The 24,913-nt window shown below is 41.9% G+C and overlaps 1 protein-coding gene and 1 long non-coding RNA gene across 12 annotated transcripts in view; one reads left to right on the top strand and one right to left on the bottom strand.

The window, feature by feature from the left end:
• The first annotated feature begins 5,371 nt into the window (after positions 1–5,371).
• The window catches only part of CLIP4 (CAP-Gly domain containing linker protein family member 4), a 32,756-nt gene continuing 13,214 nt past the window's right edge, over positions 5,372–24,913 (top strand). For 3 of the 11 annotated variants that reach the window (XM_037405274.1, XM_037405272.1, XM_037405263.1), the window contains exons 1-10: positions 6,184–6,275; positions 7,254–7,288; positions 9,557–9,618; positions 10,209–10,355; positions 13,097–13,236; positions 14,145–14,238; positions 14,987–15,148; positions 18,446–18,564; positions 20,481–20,717; positions 24,084–24,219. In XM_037405274.1, the coding sequence (XP_037261171.1) occupies positions 10,223–10,355; positions 13,097–13,236; positions 14,145–14,238; positions 14,987–15,148; positions 18,446–18,564; positions 20,481–20,717; positions 24,084–24,219 (1,021 nt within the window). In that variant the 5' untranslated portion in view covers positions 6,184–6,275; positions 7,254–7,288; positions 9,557–9,618; positions 10,209–10,222. Of the gene's footprint in view, positions 5,592–6,183; positions 6,276–7,253; positions 7,289–7,636; positions 7,765–8,123; positions 8,210–9,556; positions 9,619–10,208; positions 10,356–13,096; positions 13,237–14,144; positions 14,239–14,986; positions 15,149–18,445; positions 18,565–20,480; positions 20,718–24,083; positions 24,220–24,913 lie in introns of those variants that run through there. The other 8 variants (XM_037405271.1, XM_037405268.1, XM_037405269.1 and 5 more) reach the window with 8 other exon arrangements.
• LOC119156017 lies at positions 7,158–24,877 on the bottom strand. Its single transcript, XR_005106947.1, has 3 exons — positions 24,590–24,877; positions 8,618–8,622; positions 7,158–7,168 (listed from the first exon to the last, which is right to left on the bottom strand). It is a non-coding gene; the product is annotated as an uncharacterized LOC119156017 (long non-coding RNA).

Here is a 24,913-nt window from a genome sequence, read left to right as displayed (position 1 = left end):
TTGCACTGGGAATTTTGACAATCAGCTCTATGTGAGTTGATCATTGTATTTGGGAAGTTTTCTTCACTTTTTCCTTTGATTTTATAGTCATGTCACTTTTTTTTTGTCTAATTGTTTTTCTCACCATGCATTAACATCTTACAGGAAATACATGCGTAGTTTAAAAAATGCTAAATCGTGGTTTATGATTATTTATTGTGTAGTCATTTATTATTTTAAATATTAATAATAATCCAATATTCAATTTATTTATTATTAAATAGAGATCTGGGGTCATAGAAAATGCATTTTAACGTGGTATCTATTTTATCTGAACTTTAATTGCAGTTTGCATGCACATGCAATATGACTATTTAATGTTGTGTCAAATTTTTTAGCTTTTGTGTGAGAGCAGGAACTTTCATGAGCCTGTTTTGAACCTCTTATGAAACTTCATTTTTCTCATCAATATTCTTGTTACTAAGTAGCTGATATATTGCTTTGCATGTCTGAGGCACTTCAGAAAAAAACAAATGCTTTACCTTATGGAAAATGCTAAGGGAAATGCTTTGTCTCGTGGTTGTGCAACAAAAGAGAAGATAAAATGGATAAGTTAGGTAGAAGAGAATGTCAATGAGGAGAATGACAAGGAATTATTTTTGAGTGTAAGGGGATTAGATGAATTTGTAATCTGTAACTTATGATTGCTAGATGTTGATATTGCTCCTAGTACAGTTACTATAGTAATGTGTTTTGGTTTACGATGGTACTGTTTGCAGAACACAAGTTGAAAAGGAAGCAGTTGGCCGTGTCAAAGTAGATGCTCAAGTGTTGTTCCACGTGTACATTCTGACTTGAGCGATTTTACAAGTACCCCAGATGAACACAGAGCTGTGTTGGAGGAACAGACCTTAGGAAAGGACAAAAAATCAAATACTTAAGGATTAAAGGAGGCTTCCCCTTGCATGTGGATTCTGTGTAAATCTCCTTTGCTCTTCCGTTCATGTACTTTCTTCCTACTGTTCAAATTGGCAGTATTCCCATTTTGAGGGAGCTGCCTGGTCACGTCGTATTCCTCTAGGGAAGAATTTAAATGTTCAAACCCTGTCAGATGTGGTGCAATAGATGATGAAAATCAAAGACTAGTCCAAAAGCGGCACTGTTAAGTGCCCTAGAAAAGGCGAGAGTAAGGCCTGCACCTGGACGGAGATGTGTGGTCCTCAGAGCCCAAAGGTGTTACCGATGCCGTAACCATGGGATGGATTTTAGGGTCTTACGAAGGAAGAGTCACTTGTTTCACACCGAAATTTCATACAGTTTTTAAGCTAGTAATATAAGCTTAAAAGTTATGGAAACAAGGAAAAATGACGATGAGGGATTACTTTTGAGAGGTTGTGGATTTTAAAAGGGGAATGTGCATAAATGCTCATACCTTAAAAATTTAAGGTTTGTATTTGTGGATGACTTCTGGGGAAACTGAATTTCTGCTCACTGAGGAATTATGGAGAGCTTAAGTGATAACAACAACTTTACAGATCTATTTTACTCTGAAAGAAACCTGCTTTTTCTTCTTTTGTATCAGCAAGTTGAATACAACCAGGGAGCTGTTCATGCTGCTGTCCTAGATATCAGTAAATAAATAAGAAATCACTGCTTTTTATTTCAGCTTCTCCTGCAGAGCTGACGCTGTTTTGGGAGATGGACTAGATTCTCTCCTTTCTGCAATCACTAACAGAAATACTTACAAAACTTCACCCTGTTTCCCCTGTGGAAACCTGTTAACAATAGTAAGGAATAGGAATATCATGGTTTGAAGCAAATCTATTTGCAAAGCATGAAATGAAACCAGTGAGTCTATATGGAGCCTTTGTTGGTGATGATGGTGCAAGTGAAAGACAAAATTCATTTTGATTCTGGGTCAAGGCTGAACTTTTCAGAACTGGCTGTCTGAAGCTCAGCTTGTGCCTTCTCTTTTTCTGATCTCTAAGTAAATTGCTTCAGATTGATTGCATGAGACAATAAATAAGATCTCAATGTTTCCAACAACCTGTTTTGCAAAACCAAAGCCTTTTGTTTTAATCAGCAACAGGACAAGAAAAAACAGTTTTTGCAGACAGGTAGGAAACCCATTTCCTTCTCCAGCAAGAAATACTTTTAAAATGAATTAACAGAGGAAGAAATGTAAGTAGAAAATTAAAGAGAGTAGTTTTGGGGGGATTTGCCTGCACACAGCTGTTGGTACACTCCTATGATCCAAAGGAGTTGAAAAAACTTGTATGACCACTTGAGGTCAGCAGTAATTTTGTGAATTTCCGTTTTGACTATTCTTTTTCACGTGTGTATTCTGGTCACTTAGTCATAGTTTCTCTTTGCTAAGAAATCCACGGGTGTGTAAAAGCTTGCTGTCTGTTGTAACTAATACATCCACCATGGGAATCAATGGCCAAGACAGTGACTGCCAAAAGGTTAAGAGTTAGGACTAAGAATTGTGTGAAACAGCATAAAGCTGTTACATAAGCATAAAGCAGTATAGCTTTCCAGAGTTAGGCAAATCTAGAAAATTGAAAGGGGACAGTCCCATTACCCTAGGCAGTAGTTACATCAGTTCTCACAAGTGGAAGCAGGTTTGCGGTCGTGGAGCAATTTCAAGGAAAGCAAGTTCCTGACAGGTCAGGGACTGGCAATGTAACAGGCAGGCAGGCAGTGGCTTCTCGCACTTCTAGTGGAAGGTGACAGTGTTCATTTGGGATCGAGAAGTGAGCTCCAGGTGATTTGTGCTTCTGAAAAATACCCCAAGACGCTATAGAAAAGAGTGCAGCTATTTAGCCTCATGCCTCTTCCAGTTCCCCGTGGCTTCCCTCCCCTGAAGAACCTCAGGTTTTCCCTGATAATTGAGATAAAGATGGCATTCCTCCTGGCTTCCTCAAACCGTGCCTCAAACCACAGCGTGTGCCCTGGTAGCTGCGTGAAACCCCATCACACGTGCAGGCAGCCTGGAGTGTGGCAGCTGCTGCTCAGCAGCGAGGTTTGCTGGCGCAGCTGTCCTGGCGCATGTGTGTGTGGAACAGGCGTTTGCTCTGGAGAGAAGATGATCTCCTTCCACTGCCTGGGCACTGCTGAGAGAAGAGCCGAGTGGCTTTTGGTGAAGTGCTAGGCTCGAGGCTGTGGGTGCAGAAGTGGTGGATGTGATCTGAGGAACTGGGAGCTGGAGTGCCCAGCAGGAACTGGAAAAGGCAATTTGCACAGCGGGGCACTGGTGGATGCTTGGAGGGAGGAAGGGTGGCATGTCCCTTTGGAAATAATGGGCAGGGCTGGAAAGACTGACAGTGACTGGCTGCCTTTTTTGTACGAGGGAAATGTCCTGACTGCAGGTGGATACACAGCTTCCTTGTTTCACACCCAGCTCTGAGGAGTGCCCCTGGAGTATCCACCATCTTTTGAATGTGCTTGCTGTCCAGCAGCGCACGGGAAGTCATATGTAAGTATCACTGAAACTTTCAGAACCTCTCTGCTACCCTAATCCTTGCTCTAGAGTGGCTCTACTTGAAGCTGCACCATTAGCCATTGAAATAATTCCTTTCCTCTGACATATAGATTTGTGAAGGGACTGGCTAGTCATGCCCTATTTCTGCCCAAAGGAGAAGCAAGCAGGGAAATAATATTTTCGTTAGAACAGGCTTGTTGCTCACAAGCATTGTTTCCCCATTTTCCTCCTGAGGTGGTCAGAGCTGCTGCAGCCCATTGTTTTGAGTTCTGCAGGTGCTCAGCCCCTTTGCTACCCATGGCAGTGCCAAATGAGTCACACAGCATAGGCTGAACAGACTTTTATTTAGACTAACACCCTGGCACGTAGGAATGTCTGGAAAAGATACTGTGAAAAAAGGTACAGCATGAGGTTTCAACATTTTTTTTTTTTTATTATTTTTAAGAACTGCATTGCAAAGCCCAGGAGTGGAAGCCAGGACAGGCAGGGGTTTTGTCAGGCAATGGTGGCCAGCCTCCTTTGTGGCTGCAGCACTAAGCCACAGGATTCACTCAGAGCTAAAATGTTAGGGTTTTTGCCTTTATTGCTCCAACCAGGAGGTTCTAGAACCTGAGATGCTTTGTTAGGTGCTTGCTTTACCTTTCTAGCATAAAATTATTCACACAGTTTTATTTTTATATTCAACATTACCTTTGAATTCACACACCATTTTCCATGGTTTATGGCAGATGGCAACCATACCCTCTGTCTCAGCTTTCATTCTGCTGCATTAGACAATCCGTGCTCTGGTAACCTCCTAAAATACTGTTCTTTTCCTCGACCGTGCTAGCAGATCATCCCTGGACATGCTACACTGAGGAAGGGTAGTCACCACCATGTGCAGTTTCCCAAGGAGATGGCAGAACCTGCTGGCATGAACACTTCCCTGCCACCGCTCTCCAGTTACACGTCATAAGATAAGCGTTTGCTTTTTATGCCATTGCATTATGTTGGCAATTATGCTCATTGCATAGCTGTCGGCTACAATCACATCTTTCTCTTCTGCAGTGACTTCCATATGATGATCCCATACATCAATCATATTAGTTAATTCCTTTTTAACCGCAGTTCATTTTTTTCCCCATCTCATCAATTTTCTGGTTTTCCTGCCAAAATAACTAAAGGGAAATATGAAACAAAGATTAATTCCAAGAATAATACTCCAGGATGTCATCAGTAACCTCCCTCAGTCTAGTACTTTCCATTCAACTCTACTTGACACCATTTCTCCCTGTGCTTGCACTTGAGCTCCATTGAAGTTCTCCTAAATTCTAGTCTTCTCCAGAATTGGTAATAATTTCCATTTCAGGCACTTCACTAAAATCCATTAATCAGTATCAGCCATAAAATATTTCCTGTGCCCAGAATCTCAAGCATCTCAAAAAAGGCAGACATCAACTGCCACTGCTAAGCTGACGTTGAATCTGGCTTACATCCATGTCTTTGGTTACACTTCAACCCCTTCTTCTAAAGTACCTGTGAGGTAAAAAGAGCAGGCAGCAGGTTAAAATTTTTCTTTGCTTTTACAAAGGACAGCAGATTTCTAACAAATAGATGAATTATCATAGCTTCTCTCGAGCTAGTGGGTATCGTGTTTACTGTTACAACTGCAAGTCCATGTTCCCCTTCTTTCAGTTTTCAGATCTTTGGGGTCGGAGAGCACTTGCAGCTCTGGACTTTCCCAGTACTTCCCCTGAGGTAATTTCCACTTGCCAGCCCCCTTATTTGTCCTGCCTTCCCCCTCCAACTGGTATCATCACTGGGAAAACAATAACTACCTGACTATAAACGTCAGTTCTATTTCCTTAATAGTGACTGAGCATCAAAATTCAGCACGGCTTGTCGGAGACTTTATCCAGGCCAGATTCCCTTCGAGCAGCCTGGGCTCGACCTGTAGGAGGACGGGTTTGGCACGGCATGGGTTTATAGAAATCACTCCTTGGCTGTGGCTGTCCATCATCACTCCTGGGCGGGAGCTGTCCGTCAGCTGTGCGGCGCTGGATAAGCAGCCTCTGCCCGGCCGAAAGGTCACCCTGGGAGCTGCTACTTTGGTTCCTCCGGTCGGTCACTGGGATAGCGGGGAAGCCAGGTACCCGAGTCCCGGGCTCCGAGCCGGGGGTGCCCACGCGTGCCCTGAAGCAAGCCCCCTTGACGCGGCCGTGGGTGCACAAGCACGTTACGGCTCGGTGCTGCAGGCAGCGCCGCCCCCCAGCCCCTGCGCTCGGGGCCGTGCCCCGCACCTTCCCCCGCCGGCCGCGCCGCGTCCCTGCCGGTCCCCGGGCCCGCGGCCGGGGACTGTCCCGCCGGGGGGCGGTGGGCTGCAGCCCCCGCGGGCCCAACAGCCTCTCCAGGCTGTGTTTGACGGGGGTGCGCTCGGAAACGCCTCCTGCAGGGCGCTGGGGCGAGCTACCGGCTCATCTCCGCTTAGGGGAGGCGCGGGGAGCTCCGCAGGCCGCGCTGCCCGCCTCGCTGCTGCCCTCGCCTCGGCGCTGCCGTAACAGCGCCGCCATCACCGGAGGGGGGCGCCGCCGGGCGAGAGGGGCGGGGCGGGCCGGGGGGCGCTGTCCGCCGATAGGCCGGTGGGCGGGGAGGGGCGGAGCGGGGGCGGGGAGGGGCGGAGCGGGGGGGGGGGGGGCGGGGGCGGGGGCGGGGGGCGGGGCGGGGGCGGGGGCGGGGCGGGGGCGGGGGCGGGGCGTCGGCCTCGGCCTGGCTCGGCTCCGTCAGTGCGGGCGGGCGCGGGAGGCCCCGGAGCGCCCCTCGGCGCGGGGAGCAGGTAGGGCGGAGGGAAGCGGGTGGGGGGAGCTGCGGCCCCGTACCGCCCGCAGGGCCGCGGGCCGCCGGCCTCCCCGCGCTCTCTCTGCGTGCGGAGTGGCGGCGTGGGAGCCGCCGCAGCGGGCGGGCCGCGACCGGCCCTGGCCCCGATCCCCCGCCGCCGCGGCGGCTGCGGGCGCACGCGTACCTGAGGGGGGCCCCTGGGCGGCGCAGGGCGGGAGGCCCCTGTGGGGAACGGCGGGGCGGGGGTGCGGTACCGGCCGCCCCGGCGCGCTGAGGCGGCGGCTGGGAGCCCCGCCGGTAGCCGGCGCTTTCCGTGAGGTGAGGGGTGGGGGTGGGGTACGGCGGGGGGCCGTGAGCCCGCGGCCGGAGCCCACCCGGGCGGCTCTGCGGGCTGAGCTCGCCTCAGACTTACAGCTTCTCAACCCGGGGTGCCCTGTTGCCAGAGGGCCCCGCACGCCGCTGGGGAAAGCGGTCTGGGGCGCCCCGGTGTGCGGGGAGCGGGGCTGCCGCGGGGCAGCAGGGACGCGCTGCCCGGGGCTCGCTCCCCGGCGGCGACTTTCCCTTCCTGAGCGCATGTCGGTGCGCGGTAGGGAGTGCCTTACGCGGGGGTGTTGGCAGCGACAGCACCGCGCTGGTGACAGGGAATTTCACAACACAAGTTCTGCTGTCAGAGCCCTAGCACCGTGTCTCACCACTCGAAACGCTTCCGCAATTTGCAAGTTTTCTATAGCATTTGCAGGAAAACTTTGTGCTTGAACACAAATAGAAGCTTACAAACTCTGGAGTACGTGATAAAGTTGGATCCTGTATTATACAATTTTTTTTTTTTTTTCAACGCAGAGGTAGCCTACGTTTCTCTGTAGCGTGTGGCTATCAGGAAACCTGTAGTTGCTCGTCCATTTGTCAGCATGTGCACCTGATGACTCCTGTAAGTTTTTGTATTTTTTTTCCAATGATATTTCTATTTTTTTTTCAGATTCAGTTTAGAAGAGCAAATATGGCTGGCAAATAGTAAGTATGATACTCTCTGCTGTGCTAAACTGTGCTGAATGGTAGTTTGGCAATGCTGCGAACAGGAGAATTCTGTCCTTTGTTTCATCGAATTTCTCCTAACCGTTTCTTTCCATCGGTCTGAACTTACTTACTTTTTCATGTAAGGAAATCATTGCTCTTCTGGAAGATTTTCCATTCCATGTCCCCAGGTCTTCTCACCTCAGTCTGTATGTCTTGGATATGATGAGTACCTCAGGCAGTTGTGTTTTTGCTCATAACAGGAGTCATTATGAGGACAATGTCTGTTTGTTTTCTCCCTTTCTTTGAAATAGTTTTCAACCTTCTGCTCTCCTTTTGCCTTTCCAGGTATGTGTGTGTGATGTTAAGTGGCTGTGATGTTCTTACACCTGAGCTAGCAGTCTCTGGAGGTAGTCATGGGTGCAGAACATGTTGTTGCCTTGACATTGCATGGTTCAGTCCTGTGTCATGACATGGTAATATATTTCTAGATCCAGTTTAAAATCCCACGGTGTATGGGTGTGCATGCTTAGGTCAGGGGGTGCTGGCACTCGTGTGAACACGTGAAGCCATTCTTTACGCAGTTGGGTCGGCACGTGTATTATAGCACTCGGGTCTTCACGTCACCTGCCCGACAGCATGGGTTATTTCCCTGCCTGCTTTGCTTTGGTAATTTGTGTGCTGAATTCTTCCCAGTCACGTGACGGATTGTATTCTCTCCTCTGGCCCCTCGGAGTAAAAGGTGCTCTGGATACCTGTGAACACACAGGTTCTGTTCTGTTGGGTCTGCTTGTCTGTGTGCAATAAACAGTCCTTTTTTTGTATTAATTTTCAGATTTCTATGTTGATGTCTAGTTCCAGCAACTTCTGTCATCATGCTTTACAAATCTCACCTCTTCCTATTAACATCTGCTCCGTCAGGTCTGGCCACTTTTCATTGTGTGTGTTTTGTTTCCTCAGTGTGGTAGTGGCAGTACTGTGCTAAAAGCTTTTAATTCTTTTCCTGTCCTAAATGAACAGGTTCAACTATAATCTCTTCTATAGTCACACATATTACTTGTTCCTTTGTGAGAGTGTCTGATGTGCGACTTGTGAAAAATGGTTTTGGATTTATGTGTTTTACAAAGCTTTGTTTTGTTTTGTTTAGACATAGCCTCTGAACAAATATCAAATGGTAGCAAATTTGTATCACTGTTGCCCTACTAAGGAGACTTAATTAGTGACTTGCAGCTTAAGAAACCTTCTAGTCCCTCGCGCAAGAAAGTCATTACTGTCTTGTACATGATGTTTCTGATGATCTTAAAGCCATTCAAAATGTAAACTCTTAACTTTTCCTTACTGGATGAAAATAATAATTGAAATAATTAGTGATATTTTTGTCCTTGTTGAATCTAGAACGCTTAAGCCAACGCAGTTTGGTAATGCTGTGGGAAGAAATAGTCCTGCCCTTCCCAGTAGCCTCCCTGATCTTCCCTTTGTGCCAGCACATGCATTTGTATAACTTTGTAAGACTGCAGAAATAAAATACTTGGAGAAGCAGCAGCATGTTTTGTGTGGATCTCTTTTCCAAATTGAGGACAGGATGAGCTGTGTGTGGTGTTCAAGAAGAGGAGGTTTTAGTTTATTCAATATCCTTCATTATTAGCATCTGTAATCCACTGCTAAAATGCCTTTTATATTAGAATGTAGATTATGTGATGTTCCTAAATAGTGTGATGAATTTATTTGGAGAAATACTAGAATAAATCTATTCACGTAGCTTTGTTGTATGTAAGATACATGAAAAAAAATCGAAGTCTCAAGAACTGACTGCTTTTTTATTTTTCCTGTTTACTCGTGTATAGATTAAATGTAATAAAACCAAAACGTGCCCTGAAGCTCCATGAATTCTTTCTGTCAAGCAAACTGGCTAAAAAAATTCCAGAGTAAAAACCACTGTATAGCAATCCCCAGAATAAAGGTTTAGGTTGATTACTAGAAGCAGTGCTTTTGTCCCGACTATTTAGCTATGCAAATTCAAGATGCAGAATTGCATTTGTTCAGCTGTGAGATGTAGTCTCCAACAGTGCAATAATGCCAGTTTCAATTAAGAGTAATGATTTTCATTATTTTGTTACTGAGTTTACCCCAGTAGATGTCTTTACAAGTGGCAGCCAGTTCTCCATTGATCTTAGCATGTGAACTGTAGCTAGAAGGTAGCTTGGCCTGGTTGTTTGAAAGTGTCGCCTTAACTCTGTACAGCCATTTAGTCTTTCTTCTCTCTCCTAGGTTGCTCTAAGGCCTGAAAAGTTGACTGGAAACAACACCAGGGTGGAGGTGACAACACTGTGGTACGTATGCTATTTTAAAACATAGAGGGGGGAAGCTGGGAAAGGAGCTGATCCGGAATCATGAGTCCAGGAGTGAATCACTCGGTAATGAGTTGGCTGCAGCTTTGTGTGGGAGGATTAAAGTGCTGGGAATTTTAAAAGAGGAGAAGGCGCCAGCTGGTAGCACGTTCTTGCTTGTGATGAAGGAAAGGAGTATGCATGCAGAGTGTGAGGGCAGGTACTTGGTGCTTTGCATTTTCATAAAGCTGTAAAACACACTAATCCATTCATCACCACTGTGTAGTTGGTAATTTTAGCATTATTTTCGTTACTACTCAAGTGGAAAACTGGGGAGAATTACTGTGGTTCTCATTAACAACGTGTAAGTTCAGTGCCAAAGTCAAAACTAGAAGTTGGCTGTCCTTGATGCCATACCCTACTAGCTTTTACTAATTAACTTTATTAGTTTGTAATAATGTGATGGTGGTAGTAATAGTTTAGGTTTGCAAAAAGGGAAGTTTTTAGTCTCATTGCACCTTACTACGATAGAATTAACGCCGAGTATTTCTACTGAAGGTTTTGTTTTTGTTTTTTTTTTTTCCTTCCTAAAGTGGCTTTCTAGAAGATGACCATAGAGGATCTCCCAGAATCTTCCTTAGGAGGAGAGTCCCTCATTGAAAGGGAACGGTTCTTGCTCCCAAACTCTGAAACATCTGTTACTTTTTCTGTTGCTGCAGCACCAATGCCTTCAGACTGTGGTATGTACTTTTAACAGAAATGAATTTGTGATCAGCAGAGAATAAATTTGAGTAATAAATTTTAAGAAAAGCTATCAACAGCTATGATTTTTTTTTCCTTCTTGTTTCTTCTCTGTGTGTGTGATCAGGTGTCTTTAGGATTTTTACATCTCAATGTAGAACAGGGTTTTGTGTTAAGATGTAAAATTGCAGTATTGGAATGTAGTTAAGCATCTACATCACATTTAAAACCAGTAGAGTTAGGCTTTTTCTCATGCTTTCAGTATGTACGAAATAGACTATAGGGGGATATTCCAGTTGGAAGTGTGGATGTTTGTTGTAGTAAGGACTGTCAAACGAGTGTTAGAAAATTATAGCAAGTGTCGGTGATCAGCTTTTGAAATCATGTTGAATTGTCTTCACGTGTACAAATTATAGCAATATTTTAAACAGGGTATGTAATATTTTAAACTGTCACTGTAGGTAAGTATCTTCATAGATAGGTACAATTATAATGCCTTTGAATATTGCAGAACACGTTAATAGCATCTATATCTCTTAAAAATTACTGCCTTGCCCTCTGTTTCTCCCATGCACTGATTACATATATTTTTCCTGAATACAGTTGATTACGGTACATGTCCTGTCTTTGAGAGGCTCGGCAGTCTTGAGACCCATTTGATGAGTTAGCACAGCTGGAAATTTACGAGTTCCACATGAACATGTGTCTTTACATCCTTTAGTCCTGTTCTCAATACTTGTCCATCCTATTCCACTCTAAAGTGCTGCCATAATTTATTCCATTCTGCCTTGCATTTGTCCTTCTTCAAACATGGTTGGGTCCTGATCTCTTCTAATAACACTGTGATATCACTCCTGTCTGTCCTACTTGGTCTGTGCCTACTCATTGAATAAAAAAAAATCATGTTATGGGTTGCTGTCACCTGTGTAATGGTAATATTACTGAATCTGAGTAAAGAAGGTTAAGCCCCAACAAAGATTCTGGGTCGTTACATAAAGTGCATTTATTTTTCCTTAACAGAGCCGAGCACCGTAATCGGTGCATGGGAAAGACAGAGGTGGAGAAAGTAATGTTTTGAGGTATCTAGATGCCATTGTCATCCCTTCCAGGAACTTTTTGTTTCAACAATTTTTCTGTCACATTTTATTGGTGTGCAAGTACTGTGATCCCCTGTTAAGCACTTACGGTGGTTGTTATTAGTACTTCATATATTCTTGGGGTTTTACGCTAGCGTGCTGATCAGCTCTTGGAGTTGATTTCTGATCTATCATTTGGTTCAGGTTCATAGCTAGGAATCTTCCCGCTAGAGTAAGAATCATGCGTGTTGCACCAGACCATTAATCTTGTTAGCTAGTCGTCTGTTTCCTTGATAGCTTTCAGCAATAGATCAGCTGCTTTATGCAGAAGTTAACTGCTAGTAGATAAATCGGGAGATTTGTGTCGCTGCATGGGCCTAGATGAGACGCACGCTTTGTTTTTTTTGGGTTTGCTTTTTTTGATATACTAGGTGCAAATAAAAATTCATGTCAAGTATCAGCGCAGTTGTTCTCCTCTCTGTTCTTGTTGAATCAAGGCAATGGAGGTAGCCGGGAAGCGAGCTCCATGTGGGCTTTTGTCTGTTAAGCGGTCTGCTGTTTTTGAGGAAAGGTGATGGTAGTTTATACCATGTCATACGCCCAGATGGCTGATGCTCTATTTTGCTTAACCTGTATGTCTGTTCTGAGAGCTTTGTATCTGTGATTGATGCAAGCTGACATTGTACATTTATTTGAGAACTTTTAAAAAGGCAATTCCCCAATAGCTGCACTGAGGGTAAAAGTTCAGTGTTTTCCATGGTTCAGTCATTTGCTGATGGCAGTAGGTTCTGCTTCCATTCCCTCTGCTATTAGCCATTGCTATCTGGATTCTTTCATGTAATTTTCTAGAGTTGGAAGAAATTCCTCAAATGTAAAATACAGTATGTGTATATACATGCACACACATATACCTGTAAGTAAGATGAAGTATCATGCTTTAATAATAAGGTGGTTTTTCCACCTCTACTTTGGGTTGCTTGAAGCAACATGAGGCTTAAAATCTTAAAACTATGGAGTTTTTTGGGTTTGGGTTTTTTTTTTTCCTTCCTTTCTTCTTTTTCCTGATCTTGGTGTGGTGGCTTAATTTTAAAGATGTTTGTTACCTGCAGCTGCCACCAGCTGGGTTTATACATTCATGAAATATCTGAAAATAATGGAGGACATGGAATGCCTGCCAGGTTTGTGACTGTGTTTGTATTTTGGTATATTTTCTGTAAATTCTGATGGAAGAAGGAGGAAGAGACATGTTTTGTAGCATATGGAGAAATCGTGTATGCATTTAATCGCAGAGCTTGAGAGGCTTGTCGGTGCTTGGAAACAGCTTAGAATCAGCAGTCTTCGGTTAGCTTGAAGCAAGAGTTAAACCCTTATTGGCATAATCACTGCACATCTCTGCTAGTCCTTGCCTAAACTTAAAATCAGTCTTGCAGTACTTGTATTGGTTGCTGCTTCACAGCTTGCTCAAAAGTATAAGCAAGACCTTAGTATTAAAGGAAAAACAGAACAGGTATTAAAGAAAATTTTCTAAATTAGTTCAACATTCTGATTTTCCAGTGTGATTAGCTGTGAAGTGACTCGCTCTGCTGTTCTTTGCCTCTCACTTTGAACAACTGGATGCGTGTTAAAACTCACAGTTTACCTAATGATTGCTTTTTTTTTTACAGAGTTTTCCTTCTTTGATCCCAATGATGCAGCATGCCAAGAAATACTTTTCAACCCTAAAACGTCAGTTTCTGAATTGTTTGCTATCTTAAGGCAGTGGGTTCCACAGGTGCAGCAGAATATTGATGTTATTGGGAATGAGGTGAGGCGTAAATGAAGGTCCTTGAATGCTTTCAGTGTTAAAGAAATACGATGCTGACAACGAATAAAAATTGTTCATTCAGAAGCAGAACAAATCAAGCCTGCAGATACAGGTTCTGCCTTTTAACAAGTAGTTACTGATCAGTGCCTTGTATTCCACATGTTGTCTGCTCTCATTTGGAAAGAGAAAGATAACAGATAAAAATTCAGTCTATTTGGATAGATGGTAGAAAGAAGGTTTCCTCTGAAAGCAGTTGTTGGGAGACCCCTGACCTTGGTGTTTCTGTTTCCTGCTTAGCAGTAATCATAAACTCCAATAATACGAAGTTTGGGTGAAGCCTGACCTCAAGGGCAATGTTTCCAAGGCACAAAATAAGTGAGGAACTGAAATGTCTTTGCAGCCTGCAATAGGCTGCATTCAGAAGACACCTTGTTTCTAGTAATTCCATCCTACTTGCTTATTTTTCTTGATTACAGGCTTTTCTAGACAGGTAGGGAAGTATAGCAAAGATTCTTCCTACCGTAATGTAACTGGGGGCTTTTTTTTCTGGGAGGGAGAAATGGCTGAGAGATCGGAGAACAAGGAGAGAGACTTCATAGAGCATGTCATTTGCCTATTGTTCAGTTAAGCAGTTAACTTCCCAGCATGTGAAATGTATCTCAGAAGAATAATATAAAAAAGCTTTAAATTCTGTAAACAATGAAGGTTAGTGATACTAATGTAACACTGTTTATTACATTTATGCATGTTGCTCAGTTCTGCAGTTACAGTCTGTTCTGACAGGTTTCTTTTTTATTAGCCCTTGAAATGAATTCAGGAATCAATATATCTGAAATAACTTACTAAATAATACAGATGTCAGAGGTATGCCAAAGCTAAAATGTGCTTGTTTTCCACTTATCTGTCAGATCATTAAAAGGGGCTGCAATGTGAATGACAGAGATGGACTGACTGATATGACTCTCTTGCATTACACTTGCAAATCAGGGGCTCATGGTATTGGTGAGTAAAGAAACGCCGTTATAGATGTAAACCCCAATTAATTCACAAAGGCTAATCCCACTGACTATTACAGAATTTTTCCTTGCAGTACATATTTTAAATTTTTTTTTATTTTTTGGCTCTTCCAGTAACCATCAGAAAGGAAGATAGAGTGCTGTAGTGCAGTGTTATGGCTGTGGCAGTTGGGAGTAAGTTGAGTTAGTGGTATAGGTAACTGCAAACAGTAATACCAGCTTAAACATATGTTTAAATTAGCAAAGGTAGTTTTGGACTGAGGTAGGAACTGTAAGCTATCGACAGTTTTCTTCTATCAGTGAAACCAGAATGTTTAGGTGACTGGCTGGTATTTGCCTTTTCTTTCACCCTAATTTTGTCAGAAGAAAACAATAATCTTTGTTTGCATTGTTACGATTGTAAGTACTGGCAGTAAGAGTATATTTAACTCTGGTTTTAACAGCCGTATTTTTTTCTTCTATCAGATACTAAAAATCCCTGGGTTTGATGGGTGCATGTTATTTACATTAGAAATAAACAGGTAGTGTTTTTAAATATTAGAGATGTCAGCCCTTTATAATAAAAGGCAAAGATTTCTGCATCCTAATTGTAAAAAAAAAAAAAGGCATAGTAACTGTTCTGCTGTAAGCTTTAGGGGTTTAACGTACATTATGTGTTGTTACGCATAAGCATGTGCATGTCTTTAGAGGTCAAATATACCTCCAATGCATACTTCACACAATTTCCCTTGCAGGTGATGTTGAAACAGCTGTAAAATTTGCGACGCAGCTGATTGATTTGGGTGCTGATAGCAGTTTACGCAGCCGCTGGACAAATATGAATGCCTTGCATTATGCTGCCTACTTTGATGTTCCAGAACTTATTAGTGTTATTTTGAAGAATGCAAAGCCAAAAGGTAGGCATCTTACTTTTGTTTCATGTAGTTGTCCGCGTTTTGTTACTGTTGACCCTAAGCTGGTGTGTAGTTGTCTTCAAGTGTGGGCTTTGTTCATCTGTCATAAATAAGTAATTTCTAATTTCTTATTATTTTTTTTTTAGCCAGCCTCATTGGTTCAGTTTTCTCTTAACCTAATTTTTTTCGTTTACTGCAGTGAGTCCACTGCTGGTTTTTGAACTTGAGCTTTGTATAGGGTGGTGAAGTGTCTAATAGAATGGAAAGTAAACAGGTTAATTCTAACTTGTTAAGGACTAAGAGAATGTGTGTAGAAAGCCAACGATGTAACTGTTCTGGTAAATTCTTAGGTTTTTTAAGATTCCTTAAACATTGAGAAGTATGTTTGAAATGCTGGGAGAAGGATAAAGGAGAAGTGGGGATTTGGCAACAGCCTGTGGCAAAATAGTGACTGAAGCAACTTTGACACACTCATTTTTCCCACTTCTTGGCTATCTAGAAGGTTATGTGTGAGGAGGAGTTTGACTGTAGTGTTTAGCATAGATAGATAATACCCTTCGGAATGATCATGTGAAGGACTGATAATTTGAGCCCTATTTATACTAATGCAAATGAAATACAGAAATGGTTCTGAACCAGAATCATTTGTTCCTAATTTGGTCAGGATATCAAAACCAGTAAGCAATTTTAATACTAAAATTGTACAAATGTTAATTTGCTCTACTGAATATCCTTCTGATTATGCCATTTTCTAAAATGATTAATGTCCTTTTTTAGCTAGTTGTAGCTAAAGACTCTGTCTTAAAATTTTGAGAAGCTGATAGGTTTTTGGAGTACTCAAGGCTTGCTTACCACATCCTGAATCATCACGGAAGTAATTGTTAAGCAGCGCTGTTACTGGTATGACATGCTGAAGAGGTAACAAGTGTAGACTAGTAACAAAAGACAAAATAAGACTGCACAGCAGTTAAGTCTGTGCCACATTTCAGTAGTCTGGTCTCCATAATTCGCATCAGCAGATAGGTCTGCTCTCAGACCTCGTTTGTGTTTGGTGCTCTCATCTTCTGTGCAATGCCTACAGAAGGGGTAGGAATTTGCTCAGGTTTCCGAGAAAACCACTGGTTAAATGCCTTGGCAGTTGGCAACTCTTGGATAAGCAGATGAGTTTTTTTTTTAATCTCAGAAAATGTATAAAATGATCTGCCCTGTGACTTGAAAGCAACGGATGGTCTAGATAAATATCAAGAATGATCTTAGTGCCATACTTCATCAGGCAGTTTGCAGAGAAGGGAGGATGTGCGTAGGAGACAACTGTGCTTTGGAGGGTTCCATACTGAACTGGAGAAAAAAATTTCAAGACCATGGTATACTGAGTCTGAGACACCCACTGTGAAACAGCTAGTACCGCAGATGTTTCCTTCTGATCTGCTGCGGAACTATTTCCTTTACAATGCTCTGCAGTTAAATTCTTTGTACAGGTTTGCTCATCAATTGTTACAACAGAGAGCTAGTTTGATCTTGGACTTTTAGAGGTTTTAAATATAAAAGTTGTTAAAGGCTCAAGAGTTAGCAATGTTGTGTGGTGCCATTAGACAATGACTGTAACCCACATAGATTGCTAATGACAGACCATTGCTGCATATTTATTTCCCCTGGATAGTTTGGGGGTAGTTGCTGGGTGACTAGGTGTGTGAAGTATGTGTTCCTTTTTGTCACCCTTACTATGCCAACTTTAGAGCAAAAATGTAAGAAAAGTGTTTTAAAAAAAGTGTTTAAAAACTCCAAGCATGAAGCTTGCAAGCCTGAGGAAGTCACACTAGTCTAATGAAAAAAAAAATATTAAAAAGTATGTGTCATTTACTTTTTAAAATAGTAATAGGTGCACCTGTTGCTGACTGAGTAGCTGACGTTACTGATCAGTATTCTGCACACACAGGAGAACCAATTTGCAGAAAAATACTTGATAGCCTTGTTACCGTATTGGACATGGAAGTTTCAAGGGCTGTGTACAACTACACAGCTTCTACTCACTTTTAAACTGGTAACGGTCCTTTGACATTTGGTATATGAAAGGTACATCTGTATGCGTAGCTGTTGTTATGATTTCATCATGTCTTACATGTGTGTGCCAATGGAATTTAAAATAGCTAAGTTTGTATTCATATTAATGCAATTGTAAACCTGTTAAATTTGATCCCAAATTTGTTGTCTCTATAAAGTTGAAATATCTCTACAGACAGATATATTTATATATCTTCTATATATGTTGATGTTGTATTTGCCCCTAAAATATTTAGTATAACAAAGTACATCCCAACTGTATCGACACCCTTACATAGTTTATCACATTGTGAGAAGGGCTAGTGGATTTTGGGACGGAAGCTGATACTGCAGAATACTAGGAGGCTGTACAGCTCTGAGGTGGGAAGTTTTATGTTCCTTCCCAGTATTTCAAATTGCAACATTATTGGTAGTACTTTGTTGGCTTTTGGTTTGTGTCTTAAATCAGCTGGTACTTTTAATTAACAGTCATACACATAATTGAATCAAACTAACATCTCTTTTGCATATTTAGGAGAGGAGCCAAAGACTAAACAGACATTAAAACTCCAGTGTTCTAGAGCAGTGATAACTTCATAGCAGATTGAAAGATATATTTGGAACAACTGATGGAAATACATATTATGCTAAATCTCTTCTGGTCAAATGCAGTGCTCCATTTTCCAAAGTATCAGTGCAAGAGCCTTCAGAGTGCAATTCTTTGAAAACTAAAAAATGATAAAAATCACTAGCTCTTAGTTTGTGCTTGGCTATTCGTAATTAAATTGATGTAAAGTAGAGGTATAATCAGTTCTCCCTTGCCCCACTGCCTGGTCACAAAGGAAAATAACTGGTTGCAGACGCATCTCATTTCAACATTTGACACCTAGAAGCAATAAAATAGAAATGTTTCAGAAACATCAATTTACATGCAAACCTAAAGTTACTAGCTTGTTAATCTTAGCACAGCAGATTTGGCATCCTCAATAGCAAGAATTTTGCAGTGAAGTCATCGGTATTATAAAAGGAATGAAAGTAAATGCTCATCTTCCAGGTCTGTTCGTGGTATGAATAAACAGATGCAGAAAAGGTTGATATTCTATGTAGAATTACTTCTCATATGCATTTAGTACATAAATAATGGTGTCTTTATATAAATGTTAACAAAACCCGTAGAATTGAAAGTTCTCTCAAGGAACCTGTAGGGTGAATTGTTTACATAACAGACTTGCATACCTCACATGTGATATTTAATTGCAGATGTGGATGCCACCTGTAGTGATTTTGATTTTGGAACAGCTTTGCACATTGCTGCATTTAACCTGTGTACAGGAGCTGTCAAGTGTTTACTGGAACATGGAGCGAATCCTGCCTTTAGGGTAAGGTGTTAGGCTGTAGAATCACCAACAAGTGAAAAAAGTACCTGGAAAAACTGAACAGTCTGTCCAAGATTTTGGCTGAAAATGTGTTACCTGGAGTGATAGTGGCTCAGTTAAATTGCAACTCCTAGTGGACGATTCTGTATGCTTTGTCATAGTTGTGTGTTTCAGTTTGTATTTTTGCGTCACAGCCTAGCTCGTTAGTTCAGATAGCTTTCAAGATGATGTTCTGTTTGTTGCTTGAACTTCCACTGGTTAATACTCCTTTGTGTCTTGCAACAGTTGTTCTGGCGGTGGTGGATCTTTTCAGAAATACAGGAGTGCAATCTGTGCCCTCCAGAAATGCAGTGCATTGCTTAGCAGTAAACTTAGTCTTAACATAAGTAACCGGTAACGAAGAAGCATTAACTGCTGTGCTTACTAACCAAATAAATAGGCCTGAGTTACAGTGTGAGGTGCCGCTCTATGTGCCTAGCCACAAACCTTGGGTTTTGATTGGCTCTTGTTGGTTTTTGTGGGCGGCTGTTGTTGTTGTGTTTGTGCCTTTGGTTTTTTTTCTTTTTTTTTTTTAGCATAGGCAGTATCTCAATTCTCCATTTTCAAATTCAGGTGTTTTTTTAAAATCAGAATTTATAATTGTTTTAAGGGTACTCAGAAGTCATTATTTTGTGTATCACTTAGGGTGTAAAGTCTTCTGGAACGTCATTGTTCATACGGTTCTTCACGATATTTCAGCTAGATCTCTTTAAAAATGCTGTATTTCTTCTTGGTCTCCTTCTTGGTCTGTAGATTTTTAAGGAATGGTAGGTGTTTAATTCTTCAATCCCACAATAAAGTTCTGCCCAGAGACAGTATGTAGAGTTCGCTTATATGAGGGCAGCAGAGTGTAAATGCTGAGTAGTGAGGATTATAGTTTTCCAGGGTTGAGCAGGGAGATTTATAGGGGCCTGAGGGAAGGCTGAGCTTTTATTCTGTTTTTTAAGGAAATAAAGCAAATCTAGTCTTGCTTTGTGTCATTCCCTCTTGGAGCTTCTGGTAATTTCTGAGTTCGGGGGCTCAGCTGAGGCCGCTTTGGAAGGCTGAGATAATTGTTTCCACAGGCCGTGTGAAAACGGGCAGGTAGGCGAAGATCCATGCTGATGGCTTTGCTGAAGGAAGCGTAGGTAGAACTTGCCATTGTAGCAGCCTGAGAGGCCAGGGCTGTCCTCGCTGTCTGGCCAGCTGGGCTGGAGTTAGGGTTTACCTCCAGGTGAGCTGGTACTGGGACAGCTCTGGCCTAAGGTGGGTGTCACATGGGACATGCAGGCAGTGACAGTCACTGCTCTGGGAATGGGAGGTGTTTGGAAAGGACTCTGTCCTTAGGTCATCTCTCATGGAATAGCCTGTACCTAAACAAACCTGAGCAGATTTATTCAAATATTTATGTGAGACATCAGCTTTGTGTATTCTGTACACGCAACGTATATTTGTTGAATTCTGTCTTACATTTGGAATAAGTCTCACCAAGGAGTAAACTATACAGTGGGTAAAGATAAATTCTTTGGGAGGTGTTAGCTTTAGAGTATTGGCGTTACAGACCGTGATTCTTGCTTATTTTCCTAAATCTGTGTTCAGGCACACAGATATATACACACCGGTGGCTTTCTTCATGTGTTCTGAGTACCAAGAATGTTTTTAAGATGAAAAATGTTGGTAACTTGGCACTTCTGAAAATAAGAGGCTGTAAATACGAGTTTATAGATTCAAGGATGTTTTGGCACCCTGATTTGAAAATGTGGATGTTTTTTATAGTTGTTCATATGCTAGGAAGAATATCTAATGAAGAGGATTAAAAGCATCATAAACTTCTATGGTTTTGTCTGACCAGTTTTATCTTGTCACAACATTAAATCCTGTGCTATGTTACGTTTCTACAGAATGACAAAGGGCAGATCCCAGCAGATGTGGTTCCTGATCCAGTAGATATGCCACTGGAAATGGCAGATGCAGCAGCCAGTGCAAAAGAAATCAAGCAGATACTGCTGGATGCAGTGCCTCTCTCGTGTGACATCTCAAAAGCCACGATTCCAAACTGTGATCATGTCACAGGCAAGGCCATGCTTTTATCGCTTGGCTTGAAGCTGGGAGATCGTGTTGTTATTGCAGGACAGAAGGTACGATGAGCAACTCGATACTGCCCTCTTAATTTCTGGACAGTTGATTAGTTTACCCCTTTGGAGACATACCTCAAGTTTGAGGGCCTGAAACTGGAAGGTGTGAGCTCAGGATGGGAGTGAGGATCTGCTTACAGAAAGTAGTAAGCTGAACAGTTACGTGTTAAAGGAGGTCACTGCTGTGTGTGGAAGGCTGCTTAGACAGGCATGGTCTGCGTTTTGTATCTGTAAACAATTTTTTAAGGCTCCTATAGTACTTCCAACCTAAGTGGTTCTATGATTCTGTGATCAGCATGGCTGAGCTTTTATTAACAGTTTTGGCGTCACATCAAAATGATGGTAAAACTTACAGATTACTTCATGAATTGCCCAGCTTCCAGTTATGAGCAGGCGTTTGTGAATTACCCCTGATAGTCTCCCGAAGGCAGTAAAAGCAAACTTTAATTCTGCTTAGCCTGTAGGAACCCAATTTCACTGGTGCAATGCAGCTAAAATCTTTGAAGAAATGCTGTGCTGATGGGGTCGTTACGTGGTTCTGTGGAAGTATAAGAATGTAGCCAATACTGGGCCAGCTTTTAAAAAGGTACCTTGCTAGACAGGTTTTTAAAAATGTTATTTAAAAAATGTACCATTGATATTGCAGTTAGTATTCATACCTTTTGTTTGCTCTGATAGGAAGAGCTCTGGAACAGTTTAAGAGTGCTAAAACTCTTCTAAAGATTAAAATATTTTTCTGGTAAATATTGAAGGTATTTGTGAGCAAAATTTTATGTTTGAGTAGCTTTACCTTGATAGTTTTTATAGTATAACTTCTGATTTGTAATTGTCACAACTGAAGAGTTCTAAAGGGAACCCCACCACAAGTGCAAAGCAGCTTCCATGCTGTATTTTTGTTTGTATTCTTGAAATTGGGTCAGGAAAGGCAAGGGAATCGCTAGCTACGCAGGAGGCATTTTAACTGAAGTACATACAGGAATCGGCTTATTCTTTAGAGACAATAAGCAGTTCATGGCAGTTTCTTTTACAGAAAGGCATTGCACAGTGAGAGCATGGGGAGATGATGTAACTGCAGGTTAGTGGGGGCTTTCTAGCAAGACAGGGAAGAAATTAGTCCTCTTTCCCTCAAGTAAGGCCCACAGACCTGTTTGTACTGTAATGTGCTTACTGCATATGGATAAAGCTTCCCGAGTTTGACTTTTTTTTTTTTTTTTTTTTTTTTAAATTGAGTATGCGGTTACAGTGTTTTTTAAGAAGTTGTTGGAAGCTAGTTTTCTGCTGCCAAAGGCTAGCAGGGCTTTCCAGCTGTCTTTTTTTTTTTTTTTTTTTTTTTTTTTTTTTTTAGGAAGCCAAAGCCATCATACGGCAGGTGGGAAGGAGGAATGTGATTGTGGTTTTTGGTCTTCCTTTTCCACATTTGCTTTCCTCCCTTCCTTTCTTTGTGTGCAAGGAGCTGCTCTGCATTACTCCCACATGGCTTCCTACCACGTTCTCCATTCTTGTGACTGGAGAAGCTGATCTCAGCCCTGCCTTCCCCTCCCCTGTGCTACTCATAAATGTGTGCAGGGTGGTGCAAAAGTGAGAACAGGATGGTGAAAATGGTGCCCAGTTCTTCACCTTCTTTTGGATCAGTTCTCCTTTCGGGAACGTGGAAGCTGGGACAAGGGCACTGAAACAGCAGCATTTTTATGAGCAATGTTTATGGATTCCTGTTCTCTTTCCTGCATCTGCAGTCTCCTAATAGATCAGCTTTAATGAAGCCTGAAAGCCAAACACAGTAGATGCCAGAGGGAAAATGGATTCCTCTCTCGATTCCTCCTGCACCTATCATTCTAGCTGCCTCACGGGGTAGGAAGCGGTGTGAGCAGGTGTTTGTGTGTACGTGATCTGGGGTCGGCTGGCTTCGTCGGCTCCTGGTGATAGATGCAGGTTATCTGAACGGCTGCTCAGCGAAATGGGAGCACAGCGAAAGTAGTAGCTGGGAGAAACCTCTTTTCTCCTGTCCCTGCCCTGTTTCTCATGTGTCAGGTGTCCTCTGCTCCTTGCTTGTGTGAAACTGGAGCCTCAATTTTGCCATCTCCACCTCCAGTTTAAGATGCCTGCTGGTCTCTCTGCTCAGCCAGTGCCCTCCAGCTGGTGCCTGGAGAGCAGAGGAATCTGTTGGGCTGCTTGGCTAAGCTTTCTCTGGCTGAATTTGATCTCTGGCTTGGTGGCTAAAAAGTCTGCGTCTAGGTTAGTGTGATGTACCTGCTTATAACAATCAAGTTTAAAGGAGATCTTCAGAGTAAAAGCAGAACAGGCTCTGGGTCACGTTTATTTCTTCTTAAGAAAGAGTAGCTGGAAGGTTTTATCATAAAGAAAAAAATGGTTTCGTTCTGTGTACTCTCTGAGGGCTGGATTAGACAGTGAAGTCACAGCAAAAAATGAACTAATAGTATGAAGGTCACATGAGATAATGAAAACTGAGCAACTGGAAGATCAAAGTGTTTTTTCTACTAAAACTAATTTAAAAATCAAATATTAAAATGAATTTAAATCCATGTTAAATGCATCTCTGTTAGTGGTTCCTCCCCTCTTTTGGTTGACGTGTGTGGGCTTACAAAGTATGTTTGTGGAGGCTGAGGTCCACCGGCCAGACTGGTCTGTCTTGATAGTCTTGATATACTTACCTGTTCAGAGTATATAGTATAGTATATTTTGAAACAACACAAACTGTTTAAAACATTTTCTGGCTTTTAAAGTTTTGTTTAATCAGAAGGAGGGAATAAAAGACTTAGAAGTCTTTTCCAAAGAAAAAATCAAGTAGGCTCTGAGGTTTACCCTTGAACCTCTGAGATTATATATATATATATATATATATATAAATTATACATATAATTATATATATATAATTATATATAAATTTATACACACAGAGATATATTTATAGATTATTATTTTTTTTAATCTGGTATTTCCATGGAATCTCCAGTTCAGCAATATATCTAGCCATGATTCTGAAAGTACAGTTGTGGAAAACACTGGAAGTAAAGCTTCTTGTTAGCCATGTATACTCCTGTACCTTGCTGACTTGGAGCTGTATTGTGCAGTGGTGCTTAACGTCTAATTCTTGTCTGTTATGAGATCTGTCAATAACCACTGCGTTTGGTTAATACAAAATAGACACACGAGGGTGAAAATGCTTTGGAAAATGCATTTGCTGGCATTGAAAGGTAGGAACGTCAGTAGTCGAGGGAGGTGGTTGCGTTTGTATTTCTTTGTTCTGATCAGAAGCTTGTAGATGACTTGCTGTCTCCATAAATGATGCTACGTTCTCATGAACAGTACTTGCTTAACAAAGTCATTCTGTGTTGATGCTTTTTGCGTCAGGTTGGTACATTAAGATTTTGTGGCACAACGGAATTTGCCAGTGGCCAGTGGGCTGGCATAGAACTGGATGAACCTGAAGGAAAGAACAATGGAAGTGTCGGAAGAGTCCAGTACTTCAAGTGCGCACCAAAACGCGGTATAACCTTAAATTTTTTTCTTAGATTTTTTTTTTTTAAAAAAAATGAGAATTTTAAGAAAGGTCTTGGAAGATACAAACCTTTTGGGATAACATATGAAAAATTCTGTTGCTTTTCTTCATAGTGCTTTGTTTGTTTGTTTTATTCTTTTAACTGTTCCTAGTATTTTAACTACAACTATTTGCAAAACCACTGAAACAACCAACCAGTCACAATTTCAGTTTATTTCCTTGAAACTGTGAGGCAGTCTTCCCTGTTTTTCTGTCTATATTGTTGAAACTATCTGTTTTGTGTTGTAACAATAATGGCCTTGTTTCTTTATCTGCTTTGTCTTAATTTTTTAAGATAGAAAACAACTACAAGTGTGACTAACTTTCAGCTTGAGGTATTTTAATCGATATTTCATGGACACTCATGATACACAAAGTCTTGTGTTCTGTAAGAGTGGAGACTGATTGTTACCGTTAGAACAAAAAGGAGATTGTAACCAATGGATTTTAGTGACTTCCTGAATTACTCTGTTCAAATTGCTTGACAAGCCTTTTGCTTTCACTGTTCATTTGAGCTGGTTCTTCCTACCTTACAAATTCTTTGACAGCACGGCAAGCTGTGATCGTGGCTGAAAAAAACCAACCCTAAATTGATGTAAGAGATGGTAGGCAGAAAGTTTGGTTACATTAATATTACCCCTGG

This window comes from Falco rusticolus, chromosome 12 (assembly GCF_015220075.1).
Source record: "Falco rusticolus isolate bFalRus1 chromosome 12, bFalRus1.pri, whole genome shotgun sequence".
Classification (NCBI taxonomy): domain Eukaryota; kingdom Metazoa; phylum Chordata; class Aves; order Falconiformes; family Falconidae; genus Falco; species Falco rusticolus.
The sequence above is the reverse complement of the archived record's forward strand: the minus strand, read 5'-3'. Positions and strand labels throughout refer to the sequence as shown.